The following is a 25606-nucleotide window of genomic DNA, read 5'->3' on the forward strand; positions in this document are numbered from 1 at the left end:
TAGTATATATGTTGGGGTAACAGGGAACCATCCCCGCCTGATTCATTTACAGTTGGTTTATTGTGGTACATGTCGCAAGAATCACAGGTCCGATGATGCATACCCAAGGGGGGAAGGACAGAACCAGGTGGACAGTTTTATCAAAAAAAAAATATTTATTTATGACAGTGGTGAATTTATAGTATTTATTTTAATATTTTAATAGACCGTGTTAATAATGAATTTACAGTATTATATTTATTCTATGATTTCTAGTTAAACATGTCAGAGATGTAAGGATGGGAACGGCAAGGGGAATAGTCTCTAATCTTAAAATATCCAGCTACACTAATTAAATAACAGTGATAACTACAAACTCTATTCACTACCCAAAACAACTACAACACTAAGCTTATACAACAAGAAAAAAAATCAAATCATACATACCAACTTACACAGCACACGGAACATTTCACAGATATCGGTTCGGTTGCGAAGGCCTTGGTTACGCCCGAGAGTCGGGGGAGGTGGCTGGTCGGTTGATCAGGCCGGCAGCGCTTTGAAGTATACAAGAAGGCACACACACAGTGGTACGTGTGTTGCGAAGACCTTCTAGAGCGAACTGTGCAATGGGTATTTATCCCCAAATCTGCACATCACTTTCCTGCGCTTGCATATTACCATATATGGCCAAATGGTCACCAAGCGGGGGGGTCTGTGTCCCAGGGGTCGAAACTGTGCAGGTTTCATGCGACCAGGTAAGCCCCGCAGTTCTCACGCCAAGGTGACTGGTGGGAGAGTCTGAGGCTATTTTCCCCTTTTCACACCTTCCCTTTTTCTAAAGGCAATGGTATGCAGGAAGGGTGCGGCTGGTTTCTTCCAAGGAGTACTACAGCGCACTAGAGCAAGAGCGGCCTGGCCAAACTTTTTTACTGGGGGTGGCAGTTTCTTTTCTCTAACAGTACAATGGTGAAGTAACAGCCTTTCATTCATCTTTTGAACTAAATCCAAAGTGTAAGACATCAGACACCCAAAGTGAGCTATATCTAAGCACAGGGATTGATGGACAAAGACTAGAGTGATGTTCATTAATAGCTTCTTGGTTTACAAAAAAGAGGAGGTAGGAGGAGAATGTGACTTTAGGGTGGCATTTCCCAAGAGTGACTAAAACAGCCAGGCACCCAACCCCTTTGAAAGTCACATATCTCTAGTTACTTTTGGAAGTCTCACCCTGAAAGAATACTTAATTTAAAAAAATCAAAATCACCGAATGAACACCACAACTGTACATCAGTAGCATGGAAATGCTTATCTGTGTCACAAGGGGTATAGGAGATTAATCAATATTTTTCCAACACTCTGAAAATAATGGAAGGGTTTTTTCATTTTTAGTCTTAGATTAAATAAGAAAATCTTAGTACTTGGCAGATATTCTTCAAATTCTGGTTCTCAATGTTGAACTACTTGCATGATTACAAAACGTGTTCTGGTGACATTTCAGAAGCACCATTTTATATAGCTGTCATGATTACAAAGTTGTTCCATGTCTAAACTTGTAGAAGTAGAAAAACTGCAATTATGAAGTTGGAAATGCATAATTTAAGTTTAACAAAATAAGTTGCTATAGATATGTGGAAAAACAAGTTATTTCTAAAAGCAATTTCAGGGAATGAAAGACAGTAACTTGCCAACCACAAACATACTACCTAATGAGAAACTGTGTGCTCCACTTGGAGGCACATTAGTTTTCTTCAGAAAATAAGTCAATTATAGAAGAGTACATTGGTGATCTCTACTTACATGCTGGATCCTTATCAAGTCCTTGTCAAGAAATGATAAATCACTGAAGCATATTATAATGTGGTATCTCTGTGTGTTCTGCAGAGTCCTTCATAATGTTTAATGTAGAAAGGTTAACTATTAATTGCAAAATAATTGTTTGGAATTATTCCCTCTTAAAAAAAAAAAAAGACACAGACTATGCATTTCCCTCCCTTGGATAATTGAAATGTTACCATTGGCTACTGACATTGAGAACTTGCTGGTATTTGGGGAGAATGGGCCAATGTAATATTCACACAATTGTTTGGTGCTCATTCATCCACAGCTCAGAAGTATTTGTTGTTCCTGAAGGCAGCATAAACTGCTCAGAGAATAAAGCAGGGTTTCAGAAAACTCATTAACAAATTGGTTAAACAACCTCAGCATGAGGCAAATTACCCAAAGTTGTCACCTTGACTGAGCAACAGGAAAGCACTAAGTACTAGGTATTAGTGCAGTTTTCCACTCTGATTTAGCTTCATAAGTACCCTAGAACTATATTTTATTGCAATCAAGCACAAATTTAAGAAAGAAAAAAACCTAAGAAGTAGCCATCCAAAACCTCACTGAATTTACTCACTGAGCTTTGACTTAATCTCTTTAAAGTTGCTGTGGGATACATGCAAACAGTTTTTAGTTCATTGCTTGTGCAACAATGCCTCCCCCCACTCCCTATCTTGCTGACACACTCCCTGATGAGAGCTTGATATGTATTTGTTCACATTAATGGCTAGTGCAGAGCGGAAGAACACAAAAGTGTGTGCTATAAGGAGGGGGTGGGAATAATGAAAAAAACATGATTTGTTTATTTGAGTATCCAGCATAGAGATTAACAGCCTCACCTGATAAGCAATTAAAAAAAGCTTTATATTTATTTTGAAATGAAAGTAATTTTATACTTTTAAAAACCGTCATTGTTTTGGTAGGGAGCAGAGAGAGAAGGAAAAAAAAAGTAACTGCAATCTGGAGGAAAGAAAGTTGCTAGGATTTGAAGTGACCTCCTGGCTCTGTTGGCATACCAACTAAAGAGCTGTTCACTTGTGTAACTGACTTCTATAGCTGCCACAGAGTTAATCCCTAGGGCTTTGTTTCCAATTGATTCATTTATTCCCTACCCTCATAGTTGAGGTATCATGGTTACATCCCCTATTCAGATTGATAAGACAAAGGGTTTTGACCAATTTTGCCGGTCAGCAGCTGAATATTTTACCCCATTTACTTTTCATATAATTCAGTATTTAAACTTGGCCTAATTTTTCCCCTGAGCGGGCTACCTCATTTTCTACAAAACATTTGTATAGCTGGTGGAAGGGGGTTGTAATTATCGCCTTGCCAATGCTTCAAGGCTCCAATGTGGGGTTATTCTCAAAACCCAAGAATGCAGATTGGAAAACAAGGAAGTACCAGAAGTAACCAAACCAAATACTGCCTCAGATTTTGTCTTGCACAATAAATAAACTACATATTTTCCATGTTTTATTTAAGATTGCAGTGTAACAAAGCACTTTTCACAACTAAGGTGTTCAGAAAATTTTACAATAGTTTTCTAGTTTGAAATTTTTAAAAAACAACTCTTCTCTCTATAGTTACTGCAGTAAATCTGGCTTTATAGCAAACAACAGAAATATTGAAGAGCTGTATTTTTCAACCAAAAATTTCTAACTATAAATCAAACAGTTCACATCAGGAGAAAATGCAGCAGTACAAAACATCTCTTTTAGGCATCTTCACATCCTCCTCTTCTGTGTGCTTATATACAGAACTGTAGAAAGGAAAAAGTGAAACATGTTAGAGAATTCCAGTACATAAGGTATCGTGGTTGCCCTATCCATTAAATCAAGAAATCAGAAAATGCAGGAGTTGTAATTCAACAGCAATATTTACTAAGTCAAACTACTTAGATGTAAAAAAACAAATGGTCTGGTAGCACTTTATAGACTAACAAAACATGTAGTAATTTCTAATTCAGTTTTCCTTGTTGAACACAGTTTAATATATTATTTTGTCAAATTGTGCACCATAACAGATAGCGTGTGTACAGATGGATTCTATAATTGTTCCTAAAACCTTTTGCACTGGAACTGCCTTCTGTGATGCCGAGGAGAGTACAACTAGATTTTCAGGTGGCTTGGATTAAGGATGTCAGAAATAACAGTCCTGATCTGACAACAAATGGATTCAGGATCCTTACTCCTTTTCATTTAAAACTTGTGTCAGAACTAACAGTAACTAATGAAAAAAACAACAACAAATGGTGTGGAGACCATTTTATAAACTAACAAAACATGTAGATGGTATCATGAGCTTTCGTGGGCACAGCCACTTCTTCAGATGACCAGAGTTATGAGTTTAGGATGCCAAAATAAATAGAAAAGAGGGAGGGAAGGAGTGAGGGAAGAAAAAGGGAGGGAGGTAGGAGACAGAAAGCATCAGTAAATATCTGAAGATTGGGTAGTTAAACTGAAGCAGATAAAAATCAAAGTTAGCCTGTACATTCTACTTACTGAGCCACTTCATGGTGTCTTGTGAAGAAGGGCTTCCCTCAAGTTTTAAAGAAGGGGTCTCCTCTGGGGCACAAGACTACATAATAATTGGATCTTGGGTGCCCAGAGTGTGAAATATTTCAGAACTAGAATATCCTTAATTAAAATATGTTTTGTTTTTCTTCATTTAAATAATTGTTCTGGGATGGGGATGAGGGGTTCAGCATGCAGGCTGGCCAAGGAGGGAGGACAATCCTAACCCTCTCTCATCACAGCAGGTTGGGGCCCAGTATGAAGCACTTGTCCAAGGCTGCTGCAGCAGACACAGCCGAGTGAGGGATGCAGTCCCCCAACTGGGGGACAGAGACACACACAGATAAACAGACATACAAACTCTCTGAAATATATAGTAGATAGTTGTCCCTTTCTCTATCATCTTCTACATGCTGGCCCTATAGAGTTATAGCTGTCCTGGTCCCCATCTCAGGACCCTTGCTATCCCCCAATGGTTATAATGCAGTATAACTGTCCATCCTGCCAGACCCTCCCTTTCCATTTTATGAAAAACAATCGAATTCCAGGTATGTCCCATTGTCCTGGCACGCCTAAACCGTTATCTTGCTTTAAGTTATGATAAGAAGCAGCTGCATACTAGGGATGTCAATTTATAAACGACAACACAATTAACTGATAAGCCTTATCTAATAGAGAGGCACCAGCGTGGAGGGTTAGGGGGCAGGCAAGAGCAGATACGTGCGGTAAGTTGGCTTTTGTGCCAGCTCCATGGCTCCGCCTACCCCCTTCCTGAAGCCTCCTACAGAGGGCTGCCAGCCTGTTTCTGGGGTTTATCGAATAGTCACGTAACCTCTAAAATGTAATGCAGTTATATGACCATTCAATTACACGTCATCTAATATCCCTACTATATACCAAATGTGGTGGTTCTAGCTCTTACCATTTAGGAGTTCTTGAACAAATGGACTCACAGATGGACACAGACAGACAGATGCACATTTCTAAAATACTCTTATTTCCAAGTCTTTAAAAAAGGGGAGAGGAGAATAAAATGGGGGAAAAATCCCCTTGACCTTATTTGCTTCTCCAACTTCAACTTACCAATTCAAATTCCATAAGAAATGTCCACAACCACCTCCCAAACGCTTTCTGGCATTTCCTGATATCAGGGTGAAAGGTATGCCTATATTACAAATACCTCCAGATCAAGGGGTTAGGTTATACTACCATTATCTCTCAATACAGTTAAAGATGGGCCATTTTGTGCTGGAGATAGAATCTTAACCATCCTTGAACCACACCACAACTTATATGTCTAGATACTTATTCTCCAGCTATTTCCATGGTAGTTGAACCTTGGAAAGTCTCATTATAATGTATCATAGGTCAGTGTTAATTACTGCAATCTTATTTAATGAGAGTGAAGTCTTCACTTGTAAGCATAATTTTAAATATTCTGTTTTGGACAACCAAACAATGAGCATATATTATAGTACTATCAACACCCACAGCACCCATATAAATGCACAATTCTTTAAAGAGCAAGATATGGTTAGCTCTTGTAGCCTGTTAAGAAAAAAAATCTTGTATGAAATTCTGTTAGGTAATTAAGATTTGTATTCTTAGATAAGTCCAAAATGATTTTGTTAATGCCATCCACAGAAGAAATTCAATTAATCTGTGTATTTATTGCTGTATTCTTTGTAGTATTCGTTATAGTGATTCCCGTGGCAATAAAGCTTATTTTAATTGCATTTCTTGATTTGAAGTGTGACTGTCACTCAGCACCTGCAGACCCTCCTCCAGAGGGAGAATCTTATCATTCCACCAGCTTGTAACCTGGGTTAGGGAGGACGAACTTAGAATCTCTGATCAGATTGGCGAACTTTACCCACCTAAATTCCACCACAAGTCCTACTCAGGCTACACTCTGTGAAGCAAGAAACACCATGATAGGCAAGACAAACAGTTCAGGAAAATGTCAGTGGATAGCTGACTAACATAAGAAAGTGTCATGTGATCAACAATGAGATTAATATGCTTTAAGGAAGGGATAGAAAAGAGAGGGTGTTTGGTTAAAAAAAACAGAGCTAGGAGAAGGAATCATAGGGATCAATAAGGAAGAGCACAGAACTGTAATAGCAGCAGAAAATGAGATGGTAGAAAAGATTATGTAAGGCCTCTATTGACCAGCAGTCACCTACATGTTTTCATACATGCTTCAAAATCAAAATTCAATGCCAAAACCAATTTCTTAATCAAGAGAATTGCAAGAGGGTGAGTTACCATTATTTCCTCGAATAAACGCATCCCCATATTTGTTCTTTAATTGACCATTTACGTATTCTTCTGTTTGCTCCAGAGCTATGTTCATATACCCATCTAGACAAGCCAGGACACCTGAAGACAAGTTTAAAAAAATTAAAAATATTCTATAAAACAGATTAGATTTCAGAAATAAAAGTAAACAAATCTGAAAGTCTTTTATTCTTTAGATAATAAAAATCAAACCTTTCTTAAACTGTTCTGATTAACTGAAGCATACAGTCTCCTCTAAGCCAATTAGAAACAGGTCAACAATGGTACAATGAAAAACTGTCACCATATCCACATCATCCATCAGGTAACGATTAAATCTTCATCAATTGCTCCGTAAATGAAATATAAAGCCTCTTTTATTGCTTGTGATAAAACAGAACTTTGACACAAGATCAATGGCTTCTGCTTTAAAAGTTGAAATGGTGTAATTCATTTATGTATTATCAAGAGATGAGTGTCCCCTAATATTCTACAGAAGAGCCCCATGCATTAGAAATGAACTGGGCACACTGAATTTAACTGGAAAAAGGAATGGAAAGTCTGTATAAAAGAGGCTGAGTTTTTTTTATCTAAATGACATGTCAGGAACATAGTAGAGTCATGGTGTTTAAGGCCAGAAGGGCTGACCAGATTATCTAGTTTGAACTCCTATATATCATAGGCCACCAACACTAGGCACTAAACTAAACAACTGAAATTAGATGAAAGTATTATAGACCATAGGAGACTATACTATTATGTGCCACAGACAGAGAACAGAAGGGTCTGAGGCACACCAGAGTCCAGGGTCTCCCACAATGACAGGGAAATGATTAAGTGAGATATATCCAGATAATCGTGGCAAATGATCCACAACCACATGCTACAAAGGAAGACAAAAAGCCTCCAAAGTCACTGCCAATCTGACCTAGGGAAAATTCCTCAACTCCTCAAATAGTGATCAGTTCCACCAGCATTCTTCACTATTTTTGAAGTGGGAGCCACTTTGGCAAAAAACCTTCAATGTGAGAGCCACATTCTGAAAGCCCCACCCTGTTCACTCCATCCCCCCCCCATTTTCAACAGGCACGGGATTAGGGTTCAGGACGGGGTGCAGGCTCTGGGCTGGGGACAAGTGGTTTGCAGTGTACAAGAAGGCTCTGAGCTGAGCTTGTGGCAAGGGATTGGGGAGCAGGAGGCGGTACGAGGGGCTGGCTCTGGGAGGGGGCTCAGAACTGGGGCAGGGGCTTGGGATGAAGGAGGGGACTTGGGGTGCAGAAGTGTGTGGGCACTTCAGACAGCCCTGGCCCCATGCCGCTCCTTCAAGGAGCCAACAAATCCCTGGGCAGTCACGTGGCTCTACATGCCACCCCTTTCTGCAGGCACTGCCCCACAACTGCATGAGCATGAATGTATGATGAATTGCTTGTGATAAGGGCTCATTTTCAGTTTATTTTCCTAAAAGCTCGTGCTTTAAAGTTACAGGCAGCTGCCTGTAGGCATCAGGAAGGAATTTATACCCCCCCCCCCCCATATCTTCAATGGGAACTGGGGAGGACGATGCTTGCAGTCAGGATCAGTGCAAGGAGACCTCTGCTCCCCTCCTCTCTCTCCTTGATGCTGTGAGAGCCTGTTGGCCAATTGCAGGAGTGGCATAGGTTTCAGGGCAGACAGAGAGCCCATCTTAGAGGCATCCCCACTACACCTCTAGAGATCACCAGAGATTGTGATCAACAGGGAGCTGCACTTTGGGACCATGGAAGCCACCACCGGCTTGCAGGCGCCTTGCAGTAATTTAGACCCTACGTAGATAAGCAAAAACCAGCCATCCAAGGACCAGAGAGTAAGCATGCTCACTGCCATCTCAGAGCCCTGGTTCCCCCATTCGATGTCCCATTTCCAGCCATGCTCATCCTTAATGCACAAGACAAAGGAGATTTTAAAACAACAACAAAACAACAAACAAAAGATATGGGGTACAAGGGGATGTGAATCCCTTCCTGACTCCTGAAGGTAGCTGGCTAAAATCTTGAAGCATGAGTTTTTAGGAACAAACTGGAAATGAGCCCCAAGGACTTTTGGGCTTTGACCCCTAGAATCATAAGCAAACCTTGTCATACAATCACACCCACAAATGTATCCAGCTCTTTCTTAAAACTCATTTAAGTCATTTGCCCTCACAACCTTGATGGGCAGGTTGATCTAAAACCTCATTCCCCTGATAGTAAAAACCTTCTTTAATTTCCAGACCCAAATTTGTTCACAGCCAGTTTGTTCTTGTGCCAACATCCACAGATTTCTAAGGGACCAGAAAGGACCATTTGTGACCATCTAGTCTGTTCTGCTGTAGAATACAGGCCATAAAGCTTTCCCACAATAATTCCTAGAACAGATCTTTTAGAACATCTTCATTTAAAAATTGTCAGTGACAGAGACTCCGCCATACCCCCTAGTAAAGTGTTTCAAAGGTTAATTGCTACTGAACTGAAAATGTATACTTTATTTCCATCTGAATTTGCCCAATTTCAACTTCCAGTCATGGGATTATATTTTTTCTGATAGATTGAAAAGCCCATTATTAAATATTTGCTCCCCATGTAGGTCCTTATAGACCTGGGGTTGGCAACCTTTCAGAAGTGGCGTGACAAGATTTAACGTATTCACATCTATTTAAGGATCTGTATGCTAGGCAGAAGCAGGAAGGGGGAGGGGGGGAATGGCAGACTGGCTACAGTGCCTACATATTCTGAACCAGCTGCAGCTCAGGCACTCCAGCCCCATGGGGCAAGAGGAAGGGACAGGGAAGACTGAGGTTCAGGGCTTCCCACAGGCCAGATTTACTTTTCTGGGTTTCTAGAGTTAGTGGATCTTATGGACCCCCTTAGCCTCTGGAGTGGGGACAAAAATGAGGGGGTCAGTGTGTGGGACAGCTCTGCCAGAGTGTGGGATAGGTATGGGGTGCAGGATCTGGGTGGGAGGTGGGGTGCAGAAGGGGGAGAGGTTGTGAGGCCTGGGTGAGTGGCAGGGTGCAGAAGCAGGCTGGGAGTAGGGTGTCTGGCCAGGTGGAGAGATCAGGAGCAAGGGAGGGTGCAGTGTGTGGCCAAAAGGGACGGTGCAGGAGCAACAGTGAATGCAGGAGCATGGTGGGAGTAGGAGTCTGGTTGGGGGGGGGAGATACAGGAGCAAGGGAGGGCGCAGGAGCAGGCTGGGGGTAGGTCTGGCCAGGAGAGAGAGTGCAGGAGGGGCCTTGGGGTAGGGTGTCTGTCCAGGAAGGAGGGTATCGGAGCAAGTTGGGGGTACAGGGTCTTAGCGAGGGGAGGGGAGTGAGTGAGGGGGAGTGTGGAGGTCTGGGCATGAGGGAGGACGCTCACCTGGCTTCGTGCTCCTTACAGCCGGGAAAGCCTCCGGACAGTGTGCTGCTGTTCACCAAGTGGAGTAAGAAGGGGGAGGGAGCTCAGCTTCCCCACCCTCCACACAGCAGGGATACCAGCACAGTGTGTGTGTGGTGGGGGGAGGGTGGTGGGGAGAAGAAACCCAGACTTTTCCCCACCAGACCCAGTTTGGTACTGCTACCCCAGCAGGTGGGGAGGGGGAGGGAGTTCTCTCCCGCCCCCCAGCAGTAAGGAAGGTGGAGGGGGGAGAGAGAAGCAGCACAAGGAGCGCACCTGCCGAGCTCAAGTACACCCTGCCCTACAGTGCGGGGGAACACATTTTCCTACAAGTGGGTTTTTCCCCCTTCTCTTTCCACACAAATAGGAAAAACTGATGATTACACACAAAGCACTGTTAATTACATGAAATAAACAAAATGAAAGGCTTCCCTCCCCTATAATCTCTATGGGTATGTCTACACTACCTCGCTAGTTCGAACTAGCGGGGGTAATGTAGTCATCCGCAGTTGCAAATGAAGCCTGGGATTTGAATTTCCCGGGCTTCATTTGCATGAAGCCGGCCGGCGCCATTTTTAAATGCTGTCTAGTTCGGACTCCGTGCCGCGTGGCTACACGCGGCATGGACTAGCTAGTTCGGATTAGGCTTCTAATCCGAACTAGCTGTACGCCTCGTGGAATGAGGTGTACAGCTAGTTCGGATTAGAAGCCTAATCCGAACTAGCTAGTCTGTGCTGCGTGTATCCGCGCGGCACGGAGTCCGAACTAGACAGCATTTAAAAATGGCGCCGGCCGGCTTCATGCAAATGAAGCCCGGGAAATTCAAATCCCAGGCTTCATTTGCAACTGCGGATGACTACATTACCCCCGCTAGTTCGAACTAGCGGGGTAGTGTGGACATACCCTATTATAGTAATCTCAGAAATTATTTTTAACAATAGTAGGCAAAAAATGAGACAAGTGAGACTTAAGCTGACTACAAACCTTTTCAAAATATCACTCAGTATGCTTCAAATGGCTGAATTTTCACAACCTTTTTTGTTCCTAGTGTACATTTATGCTTATTTTTCATTCTCTCTTCTTCCCCTTTGTATTTTTCCACTCTACTAATATAACTTGACATTAAATGTTATGTTTTCCTAAACTATGTATATTTTAAATGTATATACACACACAGGCATTCAATGTAATATAGTTTGTGCTTTTTTATGGCTTCTCTTAAATGTGGCTTTCACTTAGCATAGAATTGAGGCATTTTACAATTACACAGTCATACCTGCATTAGGTGACATTTAGCAAAAAAGTACAACTAGCAACATTACCTAGAAACTGAAGTAGATACATTTGTCGACAAATTTGTAACAAGAGTCTGGAATCCTTTCTGAACAAAAAGCTTTTAAAAATGTTTTAAGGAGTTTCACAAATGCAGCTTACATACAGTTTCATGTGCAGGTTGAATCTCTCTAGTTTGGCACTCTCTGGTCTGGCATTTTAGTTAGCTGGATGTCCTTTTTATCAGGGGTGTGGCAAAGTTTCCTGCAGTCCCATAAAGCAATCAGTCCTGGCTCTCAGTGTTAGGTACAGTTAGTTAGCTAGCTCTAATTTACCCCTAAATGTCTTCTAACAGCCCAGTGAGCAGTGGAAGTGTTTGTCATGCTGCTAGATAATTCTGGCCTCCTGTGGTTCAGCAAACTCTTTGGTTCAGCACCAATCAGGTCCCAAGGGCGTCAGATTAGAGAGGTTCAACCTGTATTATTAAAAATTCTTAAGTAAATTTCCCTCACCACAGCACATTCACTATTCTCTCAAACAGTGTAAAGTAAAGTGAGCTGAATTATACCCATGTGAAAATGGGTGTGATCGGTATCTGGCCCATAATATTTATATATTTAAAACACCCAGAAAAATACTTTGGAAGTGTGACGGGATGTGGAATGTAGAGGAGGGAGTTGAAATACATAATTTAATGTTATACAGTATTTTCTGTCCCTCAACAGTCTCCTCTTCTTCACTGAAAGAAAGCAGTGCGGTATAACCCACAGGTGACATTGCTTAAAAAAAGCAAATAGGGAGCCTTCTATTCTGGTAGAAGTCATACAGTGACATTATACCTGTAAGAGAAAATTCTCCTTGATAATGCTATGAGAGGATAGGTTCATGACTAATTTGGATTTTCAAAAACATGTAACTGATAGTGATAGAAATGTAGCCGTGTTAGTCTGGGGTAGTTGAAGCAAAATGCAGGACAATGTAGCACTTTAAAGACTAACAAGATGGTTTATTAGATGATGAGCTTTCGTGGGCCAGACCCACTTCCTCAGATCAAATAGTGGAAGAAAGTAGTCACAACCATATATACCAAAGGATACAATTAAAAAAAATGAACAAATATGAAAAGGACAAATCACATTGCAGAACAGAAGGGGGATGCGGGGGGGTGGGAAGGGGGAGGAAGGAAGGTAAGTGTCTGTGAATTGCTGATATTAAAGGTAGGGAGAGTGGGATGTTTGTGAGTTAATGGTATTACAGGTGATAATTGGGGAAACTGTCTTGGTAATGGGTGAGAAAGTTCAAAGACTTGTTAAGTCCTTGTTGGTAAGTGTCGAATTTTAACATGAATGACAGTTCAGAGGATTCCCTTTCAAGTGCAGATGTAAAAGGTCTTTGTAGCAGAATGCAGGTGGCTAAGTCATTTAGAGAGTGTCCTTTCTGGTTAAAGTGGCAAGAAACTGTTTTCTCTTTGTGATCTTGTCTGATATCTGTTTTGTGGGCATTAATCCTTTGGCGAAGTGTCTAAGATGTTTGTCCAATGTACATAGCAGACGGACACTTTCGGCACATGATAGCGTAGATTATATTTCTGGATGCGCAGGAATATGTGTTCTTGATCTTATAACTCACTTGGTTAGGTCCAATAATGGTATCAGCAGAATGAATAAGTGGACAAAGCTGGCAACGGGGTTTGTTGCAAGGGAAGGTACCAGGGTTGGTATTAGTGTGGTATGTCCTGTGGTGGTTGGTAAGAATCATCTTGAGGTTAGGTGGTTGTCTATAGGAGACTATGGGTCTGTCTCCCAGAGCCTCTTTGAGTATGGTATCCTGTTCCAATATATGTAACTGATATAAGGAGCAAGAATCTCACATAGAGCCATTGGAATTGTTGCTCCTATATTACTTAGCAATTTTTTTAAATTCTGTCCTTAAAGCCTCAATCCAATGGTTGAACATATGCATAATTCAAGCCCACAAATTGAGGATTTGAAATGTCCATGCTAGGAGCCTACACTGCTTCTTTCGAGACCACTAACTTGCACAAATTGTTTTAATCAAAAACCCAAGTCTTTTTCCATCAATTTCTCCAGACTTCTTTATTTTTAACGTTATGCCACCCTCTCTCAAATCTAAAATTGGATATCGAAACACTTCATATCATTACAATACTAACTGGGATCCCCAGTTTAAGATCTCCAACCAAAATTCTCTCTGGAGAATATGTAAATCACTAAAATGAATGAGTCACTTTGGGGCCACAGGATACAGAAGTTGCACCAGTCACAACATAAGCCTGAGAATCCATCTCATGCTATTACTGCTATAGCAATAATTCCTGATTATTATCATAAGCCACCATATGAACACAGCCTCACAGAACAGATACAGGTACCAAGAAATTAACAGTCCTACGAAGTTTTCTTGCTTTTATTAGTTATGGGTCTGTCATTGTTCTAAAGCATTGTATTTATCCCTTTATCCCCAAAAAGTGGTAATTATAGACATTATTCATTACAGAAGAGAGTTAGGAGAACTTACCTCGATAATCAACTCCAGAATTTAACTTTACAACAACAGGTCTTCCTATAATTTGTTTTAAGAAATCGCTAGGGGTTTGCTTTCGTAGACTCATTGTGATGGTCCTGATAGGCTGAGACAGAAAGATATATTAGATAAATAACTCAAATATACATCTTAAAATGTATATTCAATGCATTCAGTAGGGAAAAAATATCGAAGTGGATAAAAGAGGACAGATTCAAAACTGCAGTTCCACAGCCATAGTATGAAACATTCAATTTAACTTTTCTGCAGTTTCTGAAATAATAGGAATCCTTATGTTTTTCTGTTTCACAGTTGTTCACCATGCTGTGCCTCTTACAAACTTCCAATATAGCCAAAAAAGTCTGTTATTTTTCATAACAGCTTTTTTTAAAGCAGCTTTACTTGAATTATGGAATCAAGGATAGTTAAGGAGGGTGTCATATCTAAAATAAAAAATGATAGTACATGTGTTATATGAAGATTGGTATGTTAAAATGGAAAAAGCAAGAAGAAACTGCTCAGCTGGGCTGGAATGCTCCCCGCTTGTGGCTAGGCGTAGGGGACCCAGGCAGGTCATAGCTGCCCTTATGGTGCAAGTAGCGGACTGCTCCAGCCTGGCAGGGCTGTAGTGCCCTCTGCCCATGGTGCAGTAGGCCCAGGCTGGGTTGAAACAGCTCCCAGCTCACTATGTGCCACAGGCAGGGGCCTATTTCAACTGGGCCGGGCACCGGTTAACCAGGTAAGCATGCTGGTAAGGCAATTCTTGCAGGTTAATTGGTTAAACCTTTACTGGCCCTAGTCTAAGGTAAGGATGTTAAATATTGGTTAATTGAATAGTCGATTGACCCAATGAATTCTTATCAGTTACTCGACTATTCTGTAGTTCCTGGGGGATAGGGCTGGAAGTCAGTGCACTCTGTCCCCAGTCCCGAGGAGCCCCCTGACACTCTGTGCTGCTGCCTCTGTATCAGAGGCAGCAGCGCAGGATGCCAGATGGGAGCTGGTCTGCAAGGGGAGCCAGTTTAAAAAACAGCTCCCCTCATGGACTGGCTGCCTCAGAGGCAGCAGTGTGGGGTGGCAGCAGCCCCTGTCCGGGGGCGGGGGGACGCTAAGCTCCCGGACCCGGCGCGAGCTGGAACTGAGTCAGGCTGCCTGCCCACTAGGCTCCTAATACACCTTAAATGCAGAGCCGCAGCAGGGGTAGGTCCCAGACCTAGCGTGAGCCAGGCTGCTGTCCAGCCTGCTAACAATTTACTGGCCGGGGGGGAGGAAATGTGTGCAGCATTAACTTATAAGCTTTTGCTTACTGGTTAATCGATTGCACTGTTACATCCCTAGTCTAAGGATTAGTCTACACTTGAAAGTTAGGTTGGCTTAACTATATCACTCAGTTCTGTGTGGTGTAATTAAGACAAATGAAGCCCTGTTTTAGTCTTCCATTGACATAGCTATCACTTCTCAGAAAAGTAGATTTGCTATTGTGACCAAGAACCCCTTCCTTCACTGTAGTGCAGGGGTGGGGAATCTAAAGCTCTGGGGGCCGGATGTGGCCCTCAGTTTGCCTGGATCCAGCCTCCAGCTTGCCTGGATCTGGTCCCAGTGCTCATGCTCCAGAGTCCCCCCGCCCCGCCACCCAAGGCTGGAAAACACAAAATCTACCAGAAGGGCCCCCCCCAGCACAGGTGTGTGAAGAGAATGTGGGGAGTGGACGTCTCAGTTAGGGGCCACGTCAGTGAGGGTTTGGGGTTTTTTTTTTTGCTTCTCATTTGTGTGTGTGGCCTCTGACTGATTTTTCTGGGGGTCAGTGGCCTCTGACTCAAAAAAGGTTGTCCACCCCTGCTGAAGTATGTATTTACAGTATTACAGGGGAGATGCTGCAGCACTGCACCTGTACCACAGAAGGATTTCTAGAGTAGGCAAACCCTAAGTTAAGGTAGTACGTGGTTTGTCCTTTTCACAAATGAAAATAACAGTCTTATTTCTGTCCTTTATCCATGTCACTCTTCCATATGTTCCTCTCTCGTCCCTACACGTGTATGTCCAGTTTATTTATCCTCTTCTTCCTAGCACATGCTTCCCTAACACGCTCCAGACACAGGTGATGGCTGGCAGCTCCAATCTGGAGATAGCTTGTGTTTCCCCCTCTACCAACATAGCAGAAGCCTCTAAAAGAAGCAAGGTTGCCTAACTTCCAGCTGATTTTACAGGCTCTTCACTACTGTGTCTGGATGCTAGCACAAGCAGCTGGGAACAAACAGAATTAGAAACATAACCCCAGCCAATTCTAATCAGAATACTTTACAGAAGTGTACAGTTTGCCAATTGTAGCATCTGCCACAGGGTACTGAGAAACAAAATTTACTACCTCTGCAATTATCAACCACTTTGCTCTGCAGTGTGGAAATAAGCAACAGTATCTTCACAGTGAGAAGACTACTGTGTGAATGTAAATAGACAAATATAGAAGATAGGTGCTACATGTAAAGACTTGACAGTGTCAGTTTAGCTTTGTAAACTGATTGAACAGCTGCTGGCTCAATGGCTATTTTCTGTAACTTTCCATAAAATATTAATTAATATTCTCCTAGTAATGGGGGGCAGAGCATTGTAAACCCAATGGGAGAGTTAACTGGAAATCCAAAATTCCAAAAGAAATGCAGAGGTGACCACGAGCTCAGTTCCCAGCTTCAGATGTTGCGATCCCTTGCACTGCATTGCACCACCACTCAAGTTTGGCCCAGCCACACTTCTATAGAGGAGTAAGGATGCACAAAATCTGAGTGGTAATGTAACACCATGTACAGATCACAATTCCTGGAGCAGGAAGCCAGGCCCAGAACCACATGAAATGAAGCACCCCTGCATGGTCAGTGTAAAGTAGGCTTGCTTTCCACAGACCACCCATCTATAGTCTCCCAGTCTCTTCTTTCCGTAAATTTTTTCCTTGTACCTCTGCCGCAAAAAAATATTAAAAACATACGTGACAAAATCATAGCTCTACTGGTAAGACCCCGCATAAACTACCACATCCACTTCCAGACACCTCAAAACTGGAAAAATGTTGATAAATCAGAGACAACTTAGACAAGAGCAGCAAAGTGAGTGAAAGGCCAGAGACACTGAATTAACTATTAAAAACAACAAAGCAGTCTTATGGTACCTTAGAGACTAACAAATTTATTAGGTCATGAGTTTTTGTGGGTAAAACCCACTTCATCATGAAAGCTCACGACCTAAAATGCCACAGGACTGCTCGTTGTTTTTACTGTTACAGATTAACATGGCTACCCCTCTGAATTAAGTATATAGTTTGGCTAAATTATGATTGAGGAATATAACACTCTACAAGAAGTTTTGAGTGTAAAAAGCAGAAGGAAGTTTTTGCTTATGGTTGTTCTAAGAGATATAACTAGCAACTACAGGATGAAATAAGGAAAATGGAAAGTGTCTTGGCTTAGGAACAATCTTTAGATGTGTGTATTGGTCAGCATCAAACAAACCTTTTGTGATATATAAATAAGATGAAGATCAAACTAAGCTTGTTGCTATTATACAGTGTTATCTAAAGTATCACAAAGGAAGCAGCAAAGAACCCACAGATTAAGAGATTTTAAATGTTTCTGAGAATATTGCCTAGGAAACAATTTTGCATTAGATCAGTGGTCTTCAAACTTTTTGGCTCATAGCCTACCCCGCTCAATGAAAACCTTTTCGTATACCACCAGCCAACCACTCATGATGACAAAATGCCTATGTTTATTTCTAAATACTTTAAATACTAAATTATTCATATTAGGCTATTGGAGCTATAGCATAAGTGGCCCCCAATCCTTATTGATGTGGCCCCCAACTAAGACACCTCACTTCCCAGGTGCTCCAGCCCCCGGGGGGCGGAGGGGGGAAGGCAGGGAGGACCAAGGTTCAGAGCTCCCCACTCTCCAGAATAACTATTCTAGCGTTAGTAGATTTTGTGAGTCCTCCTAGGCCCTGGGATGGGGCCAAAAATGACAGGTCCACTGTGTGGGAAGGAGCTGCGAAGGAGAGGGATGGGGATGCAGGAGGAGATGAGGGGCTCAGTGAGAGGTAGGGTGCAGGTGCAGGCTGGAGACAGGGTCATCTGGAGGGTGCAGGAACAAGGATGAGTGCAGTGTCTGGCCAGGAGGGAGGATACATGAGAACCACTGCATCAGATTAACAGTCACAGGTACTGGGTTAGGTTTTCGTCTCCGGTTGAGGATATTCCCGATCAGCAATGGCGCTGCAGATTTTAATGGGACTTCCCGCATTGTCACTTCTAGCAGGAGTTACACTGACTGTAGGCGCAGCGTGTAGGCAAACCCCAGCCAAAGCCCATGTGCAAACATCCCGGCCGCAGGCTGGCACCGCGACAGCTAAGAACCAGATGCCCACAGAGCCGCCTCCGCGGGGCCTTCAGCCGAGGGGCGAGTCCCGGCTCCACTGCCCGCCCTGCTCGGGGGGGGGGGGGGGGGCAGCGGGGCTGTGCCAAGCCAAACGCCGCCACCAGACACAGCGGCACCTCGGCAGCGCCGCGCTTCGGACGCGGGGCCGCTGCCCAATCAGCGCCGGCTCCGCTCCCGGGCTCGCAGCCTCCCACCCCCCTCGCGGAGACCTGACTCCCAACCCCCGCGGCTGCGCGGCCACCCTGGGGCAGGGCCCGGGGCGGAGCCGCACTCGCCTCGCGGCAGCCGGCAACACCCCCCCCCCGGGACAGGAGAGCCGCTCCCCGGCTGCGCGTGACGCCCGAGCGGACACAGGGCCCCTGGCTGGCCCGAGCTCCGGCGCGCCCACCTCGTTCGCTCACCCGCGCCCTGTCCGCTGGCGGCCCCTCAATCGGCCAGGTCCCGAGCGCGGGACGGGCAGCGCTCCCAGCCAATCAACGCCCGCTCCCGGACTTCCGGCTCCGCTACGGTCAGCCGGCTGAGCCAAAACACCCAGCAGACGGAGCGCGCGCTTGGCCAGGGGCTGGGGAACGGTGCCTCCTCGGGGCTGGCGGGTGTTTTACCCGTCGGCCTCCCCTGCCAAGTCCCTGCGGCAGCGCCCCGCCCGCGTCCTAGCGGGAACCCAGCCCGGGGTGTCCCACGTGCTCGGTGCTGGCGCCTGGGCTGCGGTGAGATGCGCAGGGGGCATGTGACGTAGGCTCAGGCGCTGCGAGACTAGGGCTCCTCTGCGCCCCCCCCCCTGCCCTGGGCGCCTCCTAGCGGGGAGGAGCAGCGGCAGCGCGGAGGGGGCAGGGCCCCGCCCCCTCTCTGTGGCCCCGCCCCTGCAGGCTGGGGGAGGCCGCAGACGGCGCCGCCTGCCAGGGGCGGGGTCCCGGGGCAGCCCCGCTGGTTTGCCCGCTGCCTGGGCCCCTTGCCCCAGCAAATGGGGGGTCCGCGGCTCCGCACAGCTGCCTGCGCAGCACTAACCCGCCGTGGCTCCGGCTGAGCGCGGGGCCTTGGAGCCACAGGCCGGCCGCCGTCAGAACCGCGACTCCTCCATTCGCCCTGGCCCGAGGGCAGGGAGGTCACCCGCACTAAGCCTGCCTCGAGCGGGCAGACATCGGCTGGGGGCACGTGACCCCCGTGTCCTCCTCTCCTGCATCGCCTTTGTCTCCTGGATCCTAGTGACAGGGCCACATGACCAGTCCCTCCTAGCACAGGTCTGGTGTTCTGACATTCTGGCTGCTTGTGTGTCCTATACGTTTTGTTGCAATACACTTAATTGTAGAGTAGGGTTACCATAGTTGAACTTTCCAAAAAGAGGACACTCCTGAGGGACAGTGCATCAGTATCTACCAAGTCCCTATATTAATACAACGTGTAACAGTGAGTATAAAAAAGAAAAAAATGAAAAGCAAATTCCAAATCCATTACCTCACGAGTCCTTTCTGATGTTTGCCCCCCCCCCCCCCCCCCCCCCCCCCTGTTTAATCTTGGGATCCACACAAGAGGTCATTCTACTACTTTAATTCTCTAGTTATGAATTCCACAAAACGAGTTTATGACTTGCAAGGCAGGGAATATGAAGCGATCCTTCCCAGGTCAAAAGGAAAACTATGGAAATTCCAAGTTTAGATTTTTGTGGAAGGCTTCTTTTTCAGCCCCTTTCAATCCTCTCTGAATTTGGATGTAAACTTTGTGTTAGTCTCTTGTTCCTTTTTAGCAGTCCAAGGAAATTAGCAATCTGGCAAATAATGGATTTCCTCAATTAGGTGGAACTCAGTTCCTCTAGGGCAGGGTTCCCCAATCTACTGGTTGCGACCCAAATATGGGTCACCATTACATTTCAAACGGGTCGCCAAGTGTCTCCCCAGGTGGCTCTGCCTCCCTTCATCCCTTCGTTTTTGAATTGCCTTGGGTCACCACGTCTTCCTGAATTATCAAAATGGGTCCCCATCTGGAAAAGTTTGGGAACCGCTGCTCTAGGGCATTTCCCCTTTGTTTATGCAGTATCCATAAGGTGGAAACAAACATCCAAAACATCCTTTCATTCTAAATGCCATACAGAAGAATCTTCAGGCAAAAAAAGTAAAATGAGGAAGCAATAGCAGCAAAAGTTTCTTCAGTCACCCAGGAAAATAATCACTACATCAGATTCTACAAGGAGAGGGGGTTGTTACTGATTTTCAGAAGGAGGGCCAGTTAAGTGACTTGGTACATAGGTTGTTAGGGCTGTTAAAGCCCGGATCCGGGTTTTGGAACAGATACAGTCAAATTTGGGAGAACATGGGTTTAAGGATTATTTGGTATTTAAGGAGAGAGGAAGGAAGTCCGGATTAGAGGAAATGCTGAGTGGAAGGAAGGCATGGGGGACTAGCTGGGCCAGTCTGAGGTGGACTTGAAGAGCAATGATTGGAAAGGGGCTTTTGGGGGTAGATTCAAAGAGAAGTGGACTGGAAGAATGCAGGAATCGGGACAGGTGAGTTGAGGGAATGTCAGAAGGGATCAGTCACGTGTAGGGAGGGGTTGGGCCTGAGGGCAGTCAGGAAAAGTGAGGTGTCAGTAGTTGGGAGGGTCAGATTGTGAGTAAGGGCTGGGGATGTCTGCTCATGGTGGCTGCGGTGACTGATGAGGAGTTGGGTGTGTCAGGGGCGAAGCCAGGATCGCTCGGGGAGGGTCATGCAGAGGGGCCAGGTCAGATGGGGAGCACGGGGCTCAGGGAAGTGGGGTCCATGCCAGGGGAGAAGTCCTGTGGAAGGGAACTCCAGGGGGGGTTCCTGCTTCCCCCTCACTCCCCAAGGCGGCTCACCAGGTGGTGGGTTCCTCTGCGGGGCTCTGGGCTCCCAGCTCAATGGCAACACTCAGGGCAGGAGGTGTTTGAAAAAGAATGAGCAAGGCAAAATCCCGGACATTTTTAGATATTTAAAAAACACGGCCAGATGGAGATTTAAGGACCAAAAAGGAGGACATGTCCAGGAAAAACCAGATACAGGCAGTCCCCAACTTACGCGGATCCGACTTACGTCGGATCCGCACTTACGAACAGAGCTTTCTCGCCCCGGAAGTCGGGGCGAGAAAGCCCCGTTCGTAAGCTGCTCCGGTGCCCCTGGTCTGCTGGAGACCGTCTCCAGCAGACCAGGGGCACCGGGCGGGTTCCCGCGCTTCTGAGGCTTTGCCAGAGCAAAGCCTCAGAAGCGCGGGAACCGCTGCTGCTGCCCCTTGAGACCCGGTGCCTGTGGTCTGCTGGGGACGGTCCCCAGCAGACCACAGGCACCCGGACTGAAGCCGCAGCCGTGGCGGGGTCCCTCGCCTCTGAGGCTTTGCCAGAGCAAAGCCTCAGAGGCGCGGCACCCCGCTGCCGCTGCGGCTCTGCTCCCCGTGTCCCTGGTCTACTGGGGGGGTGGCGCAGCTAGTGTGCTCCCCCCCCCAGCAGACCAGGCTTTTGTTTTGGACTCTGGGGCAGAGCAGCTGGGGCGCTGCCGATTGGTCCTGCAGCGCCCGTGGGCACTACTGGACCAACCCGGCAGCACCCCAGCTGCTCTGCCCCAGGTCCTGATTCAGCCGCTGCTGGTCAGTTTCAGCAGCGGCTGAATCAGGACGTCTGGGGCAGAGCAGATGGGGTGCTGCTGGGTTGGTCCAGTAGCACCCCAGCTGCTCTGCCCCAGGCGTCCCCAAGTCAGCTTCTGCTGAAACTGACCAGCGCTGACTACACGAAGCCCCAGGCAGAGTTGCTCTGCCCCGGGCTTCCTGGAATCAGCTGCTGATCAGTTTCAGCAGCAGCTGACTTGGGGCCTGGGGTTCTTAAGTTGATTCTGTATGTAAGTCAGAACTGGCGGTCAGTTTCAGCAGTGTCTGAATCTGGACGCCAGTTCCGACTTACATACAGATTCAACTTAAGAACAAACCTACAGTCCCTATCTTGTACGTAACCCGGGGACTGCCTGTATATGGTAACCCTATTTTAGAGCTACCTGAAAAGTTCTCCTTGGCCTTCTCTTTTCCAACAATAATATCATTTAAAGGGTTAATAGTCCAAACTTTCAAATACACCGACTCTTTGGTCTTGTTTCTCTCTAAGAACCAGTCAAGTCTATGAAGAAGGAGTAGTGGCATATTACATGGTATGAATGCCATTCAGCCATGCTCTAACTCAGTGGTTTTCAAACTTTTTTTTCTCATGACCCAGTTGAAGAAAATTTTTGATGCTTGTGATTCAACATAATTATATCTTTTGACTAGAATGTGCGCTCTGGGAGTGGGGGGGTGGGGCGGAATGAGGGATCTGGGATGCATGAGGGGGGCTCCTGGTTCAGGGAAGCCTCAGAGTTGGGACAGGGGGTTGATGCTCATGGTGAGGCATGGGCTTACCTCCAGCAGCTCCTAGACAGCGGCACAGTGGAGATGCTAAGGCAAGCTTCCTGCCTCTCCTGGCACTGCAGACCACGCATTGCCCCGGAAGCCACCATCAACAGGTCTGGTTCCTAGGCAGAGGCACACAAGCAACTCTGAAAATGACCAATGGGAGTGTGGAACCAGTGCTCAGGGTGGGGGAGTGCATGAAGCCTCTCCCCATTCCCGCTAGGAGACACACCTGCTGCTGGCTGCTTGATGATCCACAATGCCAGGTCAGGCAGGAACACTAATCACTGGGTTACCCACCACAGCATGGTGACTCAGTGCCTGACATTGTGTGACCCAGTATAGGATCTCAATCCATAGTTTAAAAACCACTGCTCTCACTTATTGCACACACTTGTTTATAGCTGGTACTGAAAACTAACCCTCTATTTGCATGACACATTTGACAGTGCATAATATGAACTTTACTAGCATATAACAATTCCACTTGTGTTTATTTTCAGTATTTTGTAAGTGATTGCTATGCCTAGGAAACATTTTTGATTGACAACAATGGTAATTTGTTTCCTTTCTTCATATAATGTGTACAGCCGCATGCAAGTTTCCTCATATCAAGTCTCCAAATGTTCCTCAAGCTTCTCTTGGAGGGACCATCCATAAATTCTTGCAGAATAGAATCTAGGGGTGATAGTGGACCACAAGCTAATTATGAGTCAAAAGTGTAACTTTGTTGCATAAAAAGCAAACATAATTCTGGGATGCATTAACAGGAGTGTTGTGAGCAAGACACAAGAAGTAATTCTTCTACTCTACTCTGCACTGATTAGGCCTCAACTGGAATATTGTGTCTGGTTTTGGGCACCATCTTTCAGGAAAGACATGTATAAATTGGAGAAGGTCCAGGGAAGAGCAATAAAACCATTAAAGGTCCACAAAACATGACCTATGAGGGAAGTCTGAAATAATTTGGTTTGTTTAGTTCAGAAAAGACAAGACACTGTAACAGCTTTCAAGTACCTAAATGTGTTACAAGGAGGAGGGAGAAAAAATATTCCCCTAAAACATCTGATGATAGGACAAGAAACTTAAATGACAGCAAGGTTTAGGTTGGACATTAGGAAAAACTTGCTAGCTGTCAGGGTGGTTAAGCACTTGGAATACATTGCTTAGAGATGTTGTGAAATCTTCATCACTGGAGATATTTAAGAGCAGGTTGGCAGGACGAAGCACCATGTAGATCAGGGATCCCCCAACCTTTTGGGGCTGCCAGGCACCCAGGGGCGGGGCCACTCATGCCGGGCACCCATTAGCCACATCCCCTGACCCCCATTAGCCACGCCTCTGGGGGTAATACTTTTGGGGCAATTTGGACACATGACCAGAAATAAAAGGTGTTGTGTGACCCCCGTCCCCCACAAGGACTTTTCCCACCATCCTCTTACCAATAGGGATTAGTTTGGCCCTCACCACACCACCCCACACCACCCCACCCTCCATGCAACTAGACTGCAATTCCTTTAACCCAATGTGTGTGACATTAACTTGGGGGGTGGAGAGGCTGGGGAAAGTGTCCCCTCTAAGAGTTTCCTCCCATGAGCACAATAAATTGTGCACCAGTACTGAGTTTGTGGCTTGTTTGGATGTACCACTGAGGCACCCAAGTTATTAATAAGTATCTTATAAACCTCTGTCCTTTCCTCTCCTGCCATATCTCCTCCCCTTGCTCCATCAGCTCCCCTGGTGCCTGCTGCCCCCCCCAACCCCTCACCCACTTCTGCTGTTCTGACTCCTGCCCTTCTCACTGACCTCAGCCTTCCTGAGACCTACCCCCCTCTACCAGCCCTTCTCTCCCCCCTGTGCCCACTCCTCCAGTAGCCCCACGCTGATCATGTGAGCTACCCCTCCTCATCCCCTCTCCTAACACCTCCCACTACACACCTGCCCTACCTCTCTCCTCTGGTGCTGGTCCCTCCCCTGCAGGTGTCTGCCTTTCTGCTTCACCCCCAGCATCCCCTGGCACCTGCACTTTCCCTTACCCCTGTACCCCTCTGTGCCTCCCCCTTCCCTCTCTGCCCCTGCCCCCTTTTTCCCTGATGCCCACCCTCTCACCACCCTCTGCCCCCAATTCCCTCATTCCCCTGTGCCCTCACACATGCCTTGCTCCATCCCTGCCTTCCTCATGCCCACCCCTTCTTTCAAGCCTTCTCCCAGCACCTCCCCTTCTCCCCTGTAGCCCCCCAAAGCCCTTCCCCTCTCCTCTCCTAGCATCATCCTGTCCCTCCTCTCACTAACACTTCCCCTCCTGCCCTTTTCCTCATTGTCTCCCCTTGGCCCCCTGGCATTTGTCTCTCTCCTCCACTCTGTCCCTTGGTGCCTTCTCCTTTCTTCTCCTGACCATCCCCGCTCCCCTCAGCACAAGCCCCTTCCCTTTCCCCCTATTTTCCCCTCCTCCTCCAGCAGCCACCAGCTGGTCTGTAACAGAGTTCTAGGGTCGCCCTGTCACCCTTCTGGTGCTCCCCCTACTCTGTCTTTCTTAGGTTTCTCAGCCCTCTTTTGGGCCATAAACCCCCTCCCCACAGTCTCTGGTTCCCAAAGTTCCGGTAGTCTCCCCATCACTTGGTGCCTGCACCAGGTCCGACTCAGAGGGTTGCCAGGTGTCCGGTTTTCTACTGGACAGTCCGGTTTTTGGGCCCTCTGTCTGGTAAAAAAAATCCAGAAAATACCCGACACTTGCAATGTCTGGTATTTCCTGGTTTTCTGGCTGGGTGCCAGACTGAAGCCTGGCGGTGGCAGGGGGAATGACTGGAAGGTAGGGCGCAATCGGCACTGGGAGCCTCTAGTGGGGGGAGGGCTGGCCAGGAGGAAAGGGGGGCAGGAAGCAGAGCTGGCGGGGGGTCAGGGGCCACAGAGTTGGCCGGGAGGAAGGGGGGGACCAGGAGAAAGGAGGTGCAGGAAGCAGAGCTGGGGGGGGGTCAAGGAATGTGGGGTTGGCAGGGAAGAAGAGGGG

The 25606-nt window shown here is 46.2% G+C and overlaps 1 protein-coding gene across 5 annotated transcripts; it reads right to left on the reverse strand.

Moving 5' to 3' along the window:
* Positions 1 to 3263: 3263 nt before the first annotated feature.
* LSM6 (LSM6 homolog, U6 small nuclear RNA and mRNA degradation associated) lies at positions 3264 to 19367 on the reverse strand. Of its 5 annotated transcripts, none has more exons than XM_075929989.2 (4): positions 19228 to 19348; positions 13796 to 13907; positions 6585 to 6698; positions 3264 to 3562 (listed from the first exon to the last, which is right to left on the reverse strand). In XM_075929989.2, exons 2-4 carry the CDS (start codon positions 13887 to 13889, stop codon positions 3528 to 3530), a joined length of 243 nt encoding a protein of 80 aa, XP_075786104.1. In that variant the 5' UTR covers positions 13890 to 13907; positions 19228 to 19348; the 3' UTR covers positions 3264 to 3527. The 5 variants fall into 5 exon arrangements, with proteins under 5 accessions (XP_075786104.1, XP_075786103.1, XP_075786102.1 ...); XM_075929988.2 differs by lacking the exon at positions 19228 to 19348 and adding an exon at positions 18611 to 18975; XM_075929987.2 differs by lacking the exon at positions 3264 to 3562 and adding an exon at positions 5381 to 5457 and having other exon boundaries at positions 19228 to 19367.
* Between the last annotated feature and the right edge of the window lie 6239 nt (positions 19368 to 25606).

Source organism: Pelodiscus sinensis, chromosome 4, assembly GCF_052426305.1.
Source record: "Pelodiscus sinensis isolate ZL-2025 chromosome 4, ASM5242630v1, whole genome shotgun sequence".
In the NCBI taxonomy this organism is placed as follows: domain Eukaryota; kingdom Metazoa; phylum Chordata; order Testudines; family Trionychidae; genus Pelodiscus; species Pelodiscus sinensis.